This window comes from Prunus avium, chromosome 8, assembly GCF_965620075.1.
Source record: "Prunus avium chromosome 8, drPruAviu1.hap1.1, whole genome shotgun sequence".
NCBI lineage: Eukaryota > Viridiplantae > Streptophyta > Magnoliopsida > Rosales > Rosaceae > Prunus > Prunus avium.
The window spans coordinates 9,261,591-9,275,031 of record NC_142291.1 but is presented as its reverse complement, the minus strand read 5'-3'; the positions used below and the strand labels follow the sequence as shown (position 1 = coordinate 9,275,031).

At 36.1% G+C, this 13,441-nt stretch overlaps 1 protein-coding gene across 4 annotated transcripts; it reads right to left on the bottom strand.

Annotated features, from left to right (window-relative positions):
- Positions 1-850: 850 nt before the first annotated feature.
- Positions 851-12,960, bottom strand: LOC110753089 (DNAJ heat shock N-terminal domain-containing protein). 4 transcript variants are annotated; one of them, XM_021953896.2, is made up of 13 exons: positions 12,665-12,960; positions 12,378-12,500; positions 11,827-12,263; positions 10,847-11,157; positions 10,052-10,129; positions 9,778-9,880; positions 9,001-9,089; positions 8,741-8,852; positions 5,657-5,710; positions 5,529-5,577; positions 2,605-2,705; positions 1,493-1,608; positions 851-1,400 (listed from the first exon to the last, which is right to left on the bottom strand). In XM_021953896.2, the coding sequence occupies exons 3-13, from the start codon at positions 12,211-12,213 to the stop codon at positions 1,064-1,066; spliced, it is 1,737 nt and encodes a 578-aa protein (XP_021809588.1). In that variant the 5' UTR covers positions 12,214-12,263; positions 12,378-12,500; positions 12,665-12,960; the 3' UTR covers positions 851-1,063. The 4 variants fall into 4 exon arrangements, with proteins under 4 accessions (XP_021809588.1, XP_021809587.1, XP_088101664.1 ...); XM_021953895.2 differs by having other exon boundaries at positions 11,827-12,260; XM_088245538.1 differs by having other exon boundaries at positions 12,378-12,482.
- Between the last annotated feature and the right edge of the window lie 481 nt (positions 12,961-13,441).

Sequence of the window (13,441 nt, the reverse complement as noted above, 5' to 3'; positions counted from 1 at the left end):
TGTAATTTGGGCCTTTATTTATTGGGCTCTTTTTGGGTAGACCTTATGGATACTTGGTGTCCATATGAACAAATATTTATTTTTTTGTTGAGTACTAGCTATTGGGGGAGGGAGTTTACACAAATATTCATTAGGTGCCTAGTGGTTTCGAACCTCTATTTACATGGGTGGAGGTGAAATAACTCAACCAACTGAGCTATACCTCATTGGTTGTTGGTATCAACAATTTAAATGACCAAACAAAATTTTTATTTGAGAACAAAGACATATAAATATGATAGAACCATGTTCTACCTTAACCCAATGTACACAAAGAACCAACTTTATTACTAAGAACAAACTAATACAATCAACATGACCTTGCCAATGCACAATTAATCAACAAAATAGCTGATTGCAAGCTAGGAATTATCTCCGCTAATAACCAACTAATAACAACCTAACAGAATTTCCAACTGAGTTGATGAGTGAGCAATACTGATGAGTAACCAAATATATGCTAGGTTCGTATTATTACCCTCCCTGCAAACTATCCCTGTGCTCAAGGACAAGATATGAGGCATGAAATTCTGATGCAACTTGATGACAATAAAAGCTGCATGTTATAAGTCATTGAGCCTACTCGAGCAAGTATCATGGTGAACAATAAAATGTTAAACTGAATTCTAACCACCCTCTTCCTCAGCTTTAATCACATTGTTTTGGAAAAGGTAGATTGTCAAAAAATCTATTTCCTTTAATTTACATATCTTGTAACCAATACTCCACTTATTTAACGAGATTGATCCCCTTTTATATGGCACAAGAAAAGAAATAAAACTTAACCTCATTCGAAAAAATTCAGAAAAGATAAAAACATGTTACTCTGTGTAAGCTCATTTCATTAATTTTTTTTCCATGTTTTATTTTTCAATTATAAATCTAATCTAACATGTTTACAAACAAGAAAAATGACAGGACTGTAATCATGCATCTACAAATACAAGGCAACTCATCCATTCATGTCTACAAGGAATTTGTCTGATAAGCGTTCAGAGAAACCCAAACGCTCATCAATTCGTGTCTAAAGGAAGTTTCTCTCAAATGAGCCCGAAGAAAACCGTGACGTTAAACCTTGATTCATGTTTTCTGAATCCAATTTTACACTTTGCCTCCCACCTGACAAATCCTTCTCACGATCCCAAGGCTTCCACGGATGTTTCCCCACCCAGTCCTCCTCTGTCTGTTGCTTGAATTTTCTCTTTGAACGCTTTGAAGTCTCCTCTTTGTGTTTTTGCACCAATGATTTTGATCGTTTTTCTTTATTGTATTTGTCCACCAATTCTGCATCTGAACTCTGCTTTTTCTTTTCCTCCTCATTTGAAGCAAGGGCTGCAGCCTCATTATACGCCTCCAAGTAACTGCCATGGAAACATATATATATTAAAATTTCATACATGTACACACACACAGAGTTACATATTACACAAGTGCAAAGCAATCTAGTACACACCCCATCTTAGCTTTCTGGGCTCTGTCTGAAGGGGTATCAGTCCAAGCACTGGTATCACCGCGTCCTTCTTTAGTGCTCTTGTTGAATCTGGTTGATTGTGTAGGAGGCATACCATGCTGACAAGAAAAAACCATCAGCGTTATGACTAGCTTTTATCAAATACATATAGTCAGTTTTAATTACTGGCTGGCATTCAAACATTGTGATTCAAGTATCAAATTGATGCTCTTCGAAAGATATCTCTCAAGGCCTTATCCGTTTACCTTGTTCAGCAGATTAAGGGTGGGAAATGGGAAAAGACTGAGGTTTTGGGATGAAAGTTGGGTGGGGGAAACAGAATTTGTCCTTCTAGTGCTCGTTTGTGCTTAAATCCTTCTACGCTTCCTTTATTTTCGGATTTTTAATTCCGGCTAAATTTGAATAATCAGGAAGTAGAGGAGTTAACCGAGCTATATTGGCTATCATAAAGAATGTGGTATTGTTCCCACTTAAGATAGGACGAAAGAATACGGAGGTTTGAGTTATGAGGAGTTTCGATTATGGGATGACTCACTTTTTGGTTCCTCTCAAGCAACTAGGGAGGCTAAAGTACCACACAACGCCCAGGTTTTAGGTTGGGTTATTTCCTGTGGGAAGATGAATACTTGTGATCTGGTGCAGAGGAAACCCTGATGGACACCAGGAAAATATAATTTGGTTCAGAAAAATGCTTAATTTTGAAATTACTGCAGTCTTTAATTTGAATTTGCTGGAGTCTTCTAGATTTAATAAGCCTTAGGTTGTCCTGCATTAAGACCAAATTAGTGTCTATCTCCTCATTGGTGTGTGATGTGCACAAATGAAGCAGAGTGTTAAGACATTTGGTGCTCCACTGTTCAGTTGCATACTTCTTGGATAAGATTAACGATAGAGGATAGTTTAAGTTTCGAAATTCCAGGATCATGCAATAATCTATAATGTGAGAAGTTTCTGTTCTTTCGAGGTAGATATTGGGGCTTAGTGATAGAAAGATGTGCTGTGTTGGAAAATCTTTGGTGGTTTGGATGGAGAGAAATAGAAGAATACAAAAGACAATTGATATAACAAGATAACACGAATGAACAAGCACATACTTTCCTTTCAGGTGGCAGCGTTGTCATCCACTCATCTCTTTTTGGTGCCACCTTAACATCCATGTCTGCTAGGAGCTCATCATCACCCTCCATAGATATTCCTGTTAAAAAAACAAAAAGTTTTCTTTCAATAGAGCAAACAATAATGTCAACACAATTTGACAAAACAATAATTTAGCAAGTGTTTAAATCCAGAATATGGAAGATTCAAGCAAGATATTGACAGTATATTTTAGTACTCCAGATTTTATGGAAATATTGAAATTTACTTTAAAACATGGAAAGTTCAAATAAAACTTTAGAATCAGTAATGCATAAATTAGACATGTAAATTCTGTGAATTAGCATCTCTGTATGTTGATTTACTTTTTTGACTTTTGAACGTTTACTTGATTGATAAAAGTTAAAACCCATTGTGAAGGCATTGGGTTAGCTCAAGTGATGGGTGGGGAAACGGGTTCGGAGGTCAAGTGTTCGATCCTCCAATATAACGGATAAAAGAAATAAATACATATGTAGCTTATCGTTATTCCAGATCAAGGGCTGATATCACCATACAGGTTCTGGAAAACCATCAAAAACCAGAATACAAAGGAGGATGGAGAATGGGAGTGTTATCTGATTTAGGGTTTTTCAGGTGCTATATCGGAGGCAGAAAGGGCAGAATAGGGGTTTTGGAGTGTTTGATAGAAAAAATTTGTGTGGTGCTGTTGGGGAGGTTGAAAGGATCATCTTATTAATTGGACAATGGTTCCGAAAACCAAAGAGTTGGCATTCTGTTGGCTAGAGGCCTTACTGGGAAATCAGTTGTGACATTTCCTGGTTGAAAGTCCCTTTGGCATGCAGTGGTTAAAAGAATATGTTTTGGCAATCAAATTGTTGGAAATGGAGACATAATTATGTTTTGGCAAGATGTTTGTATGTAAGAAACTCTCTAAAAAATCTGTTTCCTGGAGAACGTAAGTTGTCCAAAACATCACAATAAGGCTATTTCTATCCTGAATCCTTATTGACTCTATTGTCTTACAATTGAACTGGGACTTTGGTTTTAGAAGGAACTTGCACGAAGTTGAGCTGGTGGAGTGATGTAGGAAAATCGGGTGAGAAAGGAAGAGGAGAGGTCCCAAACTCCCCCTGGCCTTTTGCATCGCACAAAAGGTGTATAGGAATCACTCTAACAGAAGTTATAAAACTTCTGGCATCTCACAGGCCTTTGCCATCACACCTGAAGTGCTTTGCAATCGCTATGAGTCAACCCATGCTTCACACACAAGCAGGAAATAACAACAAATATTCACTACAACATGCAGTTGGATTATTTTCTTGACTAAGAACAACCCCAATTCCGGCTGTGCTCAGATTCTATCCTACAGATCAGTTTCTGGTTCTACTTAGCATCCATGTTACAAATAATTTTGCCATTTAGGAAAGGGTAAACTGCCGAATACCACCCTGAACTATATCAACTATAGAACTTAGCACCCTGAATTATTTTTTCAACCAATTTAGCCCCTAGATTATTTTAAATGGTCCATTTAGCCCATGCCGTTAGTTTTTAGCCAATTTCATCCACATCCGTCAAAAATGTCACGTGAATGACATGTGCCTCAACAAATGATGATAAAAAATATTTTTTTTATAAATGTTTTATTGTTTAACAGAAAAAATAATCAATTAGCAGATCCACCAACACCGCCCCCTTCCCCTTCTCCTCCACCAAATTCTCATCCCTCGGATCGGATGTGAATCACCAAGGCATAGAAAGACAATTACCGATATGTTTGAAGTCACAATATATTTTCCTCTTCTCCTACCCTTTCTCAGCAACCAAACAACCGATTGGGGAGGGAAGACAATATATCTTATCAAATCTCCAACTTTCCAAAGCATTCAAACACGAAGCTTTATACGTTGCCGTCAAATCTCTCTCCACCAAGGCCACCTTCCCAAGCACCTCAGCCACGGCCTTCACGGCCCAGTCCTCATTGCTTAAAAACTCAACTACGCATGGCAGAAGCCAGTCCAACATGCCGCCGCCGCGGCGCCGACAATGCTCCCAACAAGCTTAATCACGCAAAACCACACAAAAGCTTCTAACTTTCACGATTTGGCACCAACCCAATTCAATTTTCCTTAAGAAAAAACCTATTATATCCCAATTTCCACCATATATAAGAAAACCTTCACATACCCACGAAAGTTTTTCTGATGAGAAGTTGAACTCTGAATGCAACATAAAGAATTGAAGAAAACCCAGAAGTTTTCTTCCCCAAAGCTGCCAAAATATTGAACCAAATCACATGTAACACAAAACCAACCAAAGAGAGCTCGTATGGAGCTCAAGCATAAGCACCCAAAACAATATTCACCTTAATTTCCTTTAAAGCAAGCCATGAAATTTCCAAATGGCAAATGAGAATGCAAAAATTGAAAGGCTCCTCGTGTGAAAGGGGAGACAGTGGCTTCAGTCGGAGGAGAGGGGAGTCAGTGTTTGGGTGGGGATTTGTTGGTTTTCTTTTGTTCTTTCTATTTTGAAATTATTTTTTTTTCATTTTTTACAATTTTTTGTTTTTTTGGTACTGTACCTTGTAAAATGACACACTTACAGTTATAATTAAGGGAAAATTGGATGGGAAGTGTAAAAATTTGACGGCAGGGGCTAAATTGACCATTTAAAATAGTCCAAGGGCTAAATAGACCATTTAAAACAGTCCAAGGGCTAAATTGGCTGAAAAAATAATTCAGGGTGCTAAGTTCGACAATTGATATAGTTCAGGGGGTATTCGGCAGTTTGCCCTTGAAAAGCAGAACATTAACTTCAACCCTCCTTTTGTATTGTGTGGGAGGAGGGAGCGAGAAAGAGAGATATTAGAAGACAAATTGAGATGAAAACTTCCATATTAGCAAAAACAAAAAAAGCTAACCTTGTAACTTTCTCCACTGTGCAGCCTCACGCATTGCTTTCAACTCAACCTAGTGGAGCAAAAAGCTGCCAAGTTATAGGTGATTTTTTCAGAATATTGCTTGATCCAACACTGGTGAAAATTCATACCTTAAATCTTTCATGTTCCTCCTTGAGTTTAATCTTGTCATCCAGCACTTTCCGCTACAAGCAAGGTAGGGAAAAAAAACCATCAAAATAAAACATCAAACTGAAAGCTATAGCAGGGGGCCAAATAAAGACTGAATCAAATGACATATCGAACTTCATAGTTTAGTACTATTTAACTAATCAGGCATTGAAAATGCAATGATAAATCTCTAATTAATCTTTGATTACGTGATAAGTTGTATAATTATGCACAGATTATGTAATTATGTGAGTGTGCTATGAATGCCATTATGATTCAAAAAAAAGAGGAATAGAATATATGAAAATTATTCTCCAACATACTAACACATAGGCCTTACTATAAATTGTAATATCATATGAAATACAATGATTTTGACCAAATCATTTAAATTAATCTCGTGTAGAACATTGTTGGAATAAATCCCCTCCTACCAACAAATAATAAATAACAAAAATAAAAACAATAAAAGCCCCAAGATGAAAATGAGTAAACACGAGGATGCACAGATTTATGTGGTTGACAAAGTCATGCCTACGGTGATGTAGGATATGGGTGAATTGAGTATTTTGGTAATTTAGTGGAAGCGAAAACAATGATAAAACAGAAAGTAGATGGGAAAAGATGCCTTGGCTTCACACCAAAGAATTCTAATCTCTGGAAAACTAGAGAACCTAGGAAACTAATCAATAATTTCTTCTTCCATCTCTTTCGTTTGTAATTGTAAACCCTAATGCGTTTGACTAAGATGTCATCATCAATTCTCCCTGGCTGAGAAGAACTTGACTGTGAGCAAGAATTGTAGTAACATTCCCGGAAGTTGGAATCACCGTGCAAACATATAGACTCATCTTCTGCCTTACTCTTGAATCCGCTAGAATCAATGAGTTGTAGGAATTCCAACTGATCACTTACACCTTTCTCTCCTTTGCTGAATGTTAATTCAGTCAATGGGAAAATTACCAGTGTCTTCATAGGTTGAAGAATCTCACTCGATTCAATCTCTGAGTCCTCATTGCTAGCTGGAAGTTCAGGCGCACAAACTTCTTCCTTAAACTCACCTTGACCATCAGGTTCTACTTGATTCTCCATGTGATTGTCTTGAAAAGTTCCTCCTTGTTTAGCACTTATCGAATCCTCAATGAATTGATGTTTTTGAGATTCCTTCTTTGAACAAACATTGATCACGTTAAACTTATCCACAGAATGGTGCTTGGATGCTTCTAGTTTTGCAAGACGACGATCAATGATGTCCAATCTGGTGGACTGCTCTCTGACTTTCTGCAGCTTGCTTTGTTAGAGTTTCTAGCATTTGAACAATCCGTTCATAGACCATCTCTAATTTTCATGCCCTAGGAAAAACGATAACCTGGCTCTGATACCAAATTTGGTGTAGGATAATGGTGAATTGAGTATTTAGGTAAGTTAGCGGAAGAGAAAACAATGATAAAACAGAAAGTCAATGGCTAAAGATTCCTTGGCTTCACACCAAGGGGTTTTGGTTTCACACCAAGGAGTCTCCAATCTCTGGAAAATAAACTTTTTTCATAACTCAAATCTCAAATATCTAAACTCCAATAATGAATTACATAGAAGGGATATTTACAATAATCTAACCCTAGAGTGAAAAGGAAAATTAAACTTATTCTAGGAAAGAAATCCTAATCCAAATAAAATAGGAAAGTTGGAAATCTGGAAAAAACTAGAAATCCTACTGAAATCTGGAAAACTTAGAAAACAAGTTAGAAACTAATCGCAGGAATAAAAAATTGCCAGATTTAAAGACCAAATTAAAGATTTCCTCTTCCATCTTTCTTTTGTAAACCCTAATGGGTTTGACAAAGCTATCCTCATCATGCGGCGATGGAGAGTTTTCACCATCATTATGAGAAAAACAATCAACCCCAACAGAACAGTACCTTCACACTCTACAAATCAAATACAATGCATTTCCTAAATAATAACTTTCTTTCAAAATCAATGACTAAAACAGGAACAATAATGGGTTAGCTAATCTGTCAGCTCCCTATAACAATGTAATTGTGCAGAATACTGGCAGCATAAGTTCTGGATTCCAAATGGTTGAAGAAGCTCATCATGTTGTCCATAGCTAAAATGGGCAATTCGAGCAATGAAAAACTTGTATTCATTATTTAAGAAATAAAAGGCCATATAAACAACCTTAAAATAGCCAATAGCCCTCTATGTTCATCTTCCTAGGGAACTTCATTATGTTTGTGGAGGATTAAAAGTTAGTTTTATGGTACCATCACTTATGAACAGATCATAAACAATAATCTCTCTGTAAATGCTACTCTTCCCTATAATTTTTAACTGACCTTATTTAAAGCAAAATAGTTGATCTTGTGAATTAATGATTGTCTAAGTTAAATAATCTTCAAGAGATACAACCACTTTTGCATTGTTGAAAATTTTTATTCTCTCTTATTTGCACCAAACAGTCAATTCTCTGCCACTCACATATGCCCCAGAAATGTTTCTATATGATCCAGTGTAAAGAATGACAGTAAGCATGCAACCTCAAATGATGACAAAGTGTACAACTGGATTAATTGTTGAGGGGAGGGATGCTTCAGATATTCCTTATTCATACAAGTTAACTAAAGCAACCATGACAAATTGGATTGCGATCGATTCCAGTGGATCCCTTTTTCCGTCGATTGAGTGCAGTCAAATTATTGCCTGGGTTCCAAAGTAGCAGGAAAGCGTGCATCTACCTGCCCCTTTAGATCATTCTGTTTGGCTTTTAATAAGTAATTGTGCAAAATATGTATATAGTCTATCTCCAGCTAGATGTCCTTAAAAAATTGGAATAGAATAAGAGAAACATCACCAGCCTGAAACCAGGCTGTACATTTTCTTGTAATTCTAGCACAAATAGCAGTTCAGATGTATAGACTACTATTCTATACAGAAGAAAAACACAACCCAAGTAGTGAAACAAAACTGGTAGATTCAAACCAATAAAATAAATCTGTCACAGTGATCATTCAAACTACATAAATATACCTCTCATCCATAATATATCTGTATAAATAACTCACCTTATCTGGATCTTGTAATTCTTTAAAAGCTTTATTCAACTTAACAAATGCTTGTTGAGCTTGAGGATGCGAGCATTTATCAGGATGCACCAAAAGAGACATCTTCCAATACCTGACAGATAGGATGAAGTGATTAATTAACAAAGAAATCAAAGGCAACATACCAAATAGCATAAGCTCAAAAGTCCACAAGCATGTAAAATAGCTCAAATTAACACAACCCTCACAATAAAAAATTAAATAAATATCAGCTGTTATACCTTTTCTTTACATTCTCAGCAGACATATTTTGGTTTGCTCCTAGAATATCATATAGACTATCATCCGCGGCATCCATGATCCTTGTAACCTGATTGGTTGCATGTTGGTCATTTAGTTTAAACAATACAAGAATAAAAAATATCAAATATAGACTACATAAAACCAATAAATAAATTAAATTTAAAGCTGGTAACTTTTACCAGCTAAATCTGCAATGTAAATAAAAAGTACAGCCCAAAAGACTGTAGAAACAAGGACTAGTTTCACTCCAAAAATCCTTGGAGCCACAAAAGTTCCACTGAAAAAATCTGGGAGAAAACCTTAAAGCACCAGAATTAATCCAAGGGAAAAGACTGAAATTTACTTTTGAAATCTCATTACATAGCATTAAGGTCCTATCTCTTTTATAATATCCACCTTAAAATCTAGTCTACCCTCTTACTGACTACTTGTAGTCAAGAGAATTTAAATTAACTCTTATATTTACATTTTTACAAGAGTTCATTTATTAACCCTCTCAACAACTCTTTGACTACTCATTTAATTACCAAAATGCTCAACAACTCTTTCATCATCTAAGACCAAAACTCTTCGTCGTGCCTAATTTATATCTGCTACACATGTGCATGAGTGTGTAAGAGCACAAGGAAAAATGAAAGCTAAGGCTAAAAAGAGATGAGTTGTGATGATTAAACATGAACTCTCACCCAATCTAAGGCAATATGTAATGCCTTTATTAACTTGAGTATTACGTCAGCGAGATAAAACAATCATACCTCTTCGAACCGCTCAGCTTCATTAGCTGAAGCAGTTTCAGCAACCATAGCAGGCGGCGGAGGTCCTATAAAAAATTCACTATCTTCTTCCAACTCAGCTTCTCTGTACATATATTATATATATTAAAAACCCCGACATTTGAAATCCTCTCAATCTGAACCATGTCCACAAGTAAGCCCAAATTATAACTGTATTCTAAAAAAAATAAGACTTGAGTAATTCCAAAATTTGTTTCAAAATAAAGTGACCACTCAATACAGTTAACGAAAATACCTGAGCTCAGCCTGTGCATCTGTCAATTTCGCTGCAGCAGCAAGTAACTCAGCTGATGGCATCGCAGGGCCAATTACCCTGCAATCGTTGCAAGCAATCAAAACAAAATAAAAAAGCAAGGTTCTTTTCTTAAGCAAGTGTTATTAGATATTCATTCAACATATATCAAACACATCAGTACTTGATGCAATATTAAAATCAAGTACAGAACTATATTTAAGTTAAAAATACTTTCACTCATGTATTAATTTTAAGCAAACCAAAATGTTGGGGCTGCTTCACAGGAAAAAGCAGTGTCTTATTAAATATTTCTAGAGGAACAAAAATTATCATCACAACTTGTTTTATAAGAATAAGTTTTTCACAATTGAAAAGGAATTTTTCAGCACTTCATTATCAATTTTATATTTTGTTACTTTCCACATTCTTTTCTTTCGAGAATACTTTGTTATCTTCTCATTCATTACAACATCAACACAAAAATAACTACAAAGTATAATAGACAAGGCAGTAACAACTGATGAACATCATGGAAAACCTCTTAATGCAGTTATCAATATGAGAAATTCATATGCAGACATGGGTCAGAAAATACTAGTAAAAAGGGGTAAAACTTTACAAAACTTGGTTTTGTATGGAAGCCGCAATTCATAAGAAAACAACAATAAAACAGTGCATATAAATATATTTTATAAATTTAAAAACTAATACAAGTTGGTTAACTGGACAAAAACATCAACTAGTAGTTGTGATTTTTAAATCAAATTAAGAAAAGAGTGAAAACAGAGTCACTACCTTCTTTTGGGACCAGTATCATCATCCTCCATGCATGGCACTGTCCTATTATTTTCACCAGCCACTTGTCCGTGTTCCTCATCCAGTTGTTTTGGATGCATCTCACTCAGTCCAGATTTAGGTTCTAAGGATGTTTGAATCATGAGCCCAACAACCTCCAAAGTGGGACGAACATTTGAAGGCAGCAAAAAAACTCCATCATTTTGCTTCAAGTTTAATGCAAGGAACAACTTCCTTAGATGCTTAATCAAAGTTCTTTCTGATATTCCCTTGATGTCAACAGCTTGCCCACCATCAATCATTTCTAAAAGCTATATCAAACAAATACTGACAACTATCAATAACATTTCATCACTATATCCATTAGGTGAAAAGTGAAAACATATTAGTTCTCACATGTAAGGTTCCAGTCTTATTGCAAAAACAAATATAAAGTAGAAACACAAAACAACCAAAGATTGAAGAGATTACTGAGAAACAACTAAACAAAAATAGTGTTTCTGTGTCGACTGCCTGCCCACCATATCACTGTTTATGGGTAGCAAAACATTTTGTCCATTCACACTTTTACGGGCAATCAGAAGAATTATTTTATACAAAATATTACTGACAGATTTGAACAAAATATGCCAAAAGACCATCTGAAAAACATATAGTATTTTTGACATGGAACCAAAAAAAAAACCAGTTGACATGAAAATCAAAGAACTGAAGATAACTACCGATCAGTCTAAATTCATGGCTGGAAAATATTAGAAGTTCCCTAGTTAATATTCAAACTTAATCAAATAGCAAGCCAACAAGAAAAATCAAACTTCAATAACTAACAATTAGTATCATGGCTGGAAAATATTGGGAGTTCTCTGGTTAATATTCACACTTATCAAATCTTAAGAGTTTCATACATGAATTCTACTCCAACTATTTTGAACACAAATTTTGTTAAGAAATTGCACATGCAAAAAAGATGATAAGTTTACCTGTTTCAAATCATTCCCAACATTGGGAAATTCGTTGAACAAGCCTTGCAAAATGGCTTGCGGTTCAGCCCGACTCCTACCTGGGTCTGAACCATCACCACTTAAAGACCCCCCAGAACCAGAGTCATCATCAACCCCATAAGCCCTCTTCTTATTGTCCTCCTTTTTGGATTTCCTTCTCCTCGTCTCTCTCTTGCTTCTCCGTTTCTCTCTCCTTTCCCTTCTCCTTTCTTTCTCTCTTCTCGAATTATCGTCTTTTCTGTGGCGGTGGCGCCGGTGCCTCCTTGAAGAGCGTTCAGATTCCTCAGAGCTGGAAGAAGAAGACAATGACGAATCGTCATCGTTTGTGTCGTCGAAATGCTTCTTTCTCTTGCTTTTGCTGCCCATTTTAATTTGACAACCCAATAATATTCAACCGACCGAAGCAGAAGTTCCTACTTGTTATTCGATAAGGCATCAATTTAAAGGTTAGCAAAAACCATTACACCTCATCATCAATTTCAGAGTGGATAGTAAACTAAAATATACAAAGAAAAACTATGGAAACTTACCTACGCAAAAGAGCCTTGGTTCGAAACCAGGATTTAAATCCTGGTGGTGGTGAAGATTTGGTGCCAAAATTGTGCACTTTTTCGTGAGCTGCTTACAATTCTCCACTGAGCTACAATTAAACCCTAAATTATAAATAGAAAGAAACTAAAAATTAAACCGTATATTTTAGAAATTGAAATCAGAAATCAAACTCCAAATCATGAGTAAGAGATTGAAGAACAAAATAGAGGGGCATGGGTGCTGCTGTTAAACTTAAATGAAGAAGATGAGAAGTTGAACAACGAACCTGCAAACCCAGAACACGCTGGGATGGGATTTGCCTGCCTGCAACAAATACATGGCCAATATGCTGGGAAGGGTGTGTTTCATTCGAGAATAAACAAGAAAAATAAAAGAATGGAATGAGAAAGGGGATGGAGCTTGGGTTGGGCTACGGGCTTTAAAATTCTTCTTTGTAGAAAAAAAAAAATTGTAGTTTCTTATAAACTTAAGGGAAATTGAGAGAGAATTTCAGATAATATGATATAGAGAAAAGAGCTAGGAATGTGCTCTTGGTTCGGTTTTTCTTCTGTATTCTTATTCATCTTAGAAACCTATTTATAGGCATAGGTGATATATAAATAATAACTATAGTGGTATAGTGGTAGGCTTATACATTATAGAATGGAAGTTGGGGTGAGTCATTAGAGCATTTCTAGAGTGTGGTAAGCATATTATAACACTCCCCCTTGGATGCCACCATACATGAAATATGCCTCATCAAAAATCTTGCCAGTAAAAACCCAATGGGAGAAAAATATGGGCGAAGGGAAAAAGAGTACACATTCAAATAGCTCTGTCCTATGCTAGAAGGGATCCTGATAAGCGTGCAACACTGCCTCATTAAAACCTTGCCAGGAAAAACCCAGTGGGATAAAAACCTGGACGAAGGAAAAAGAGTACAGTGTATAGAGACTTTGTTAATAGCACGCTCCCCTTGTTTCTGATGAATATCTCCCCCTGATAAGTATGCATCCATTTTACTGATTGTAAAGTCGGCGTAATCCAATCCCGTGCACCAGTT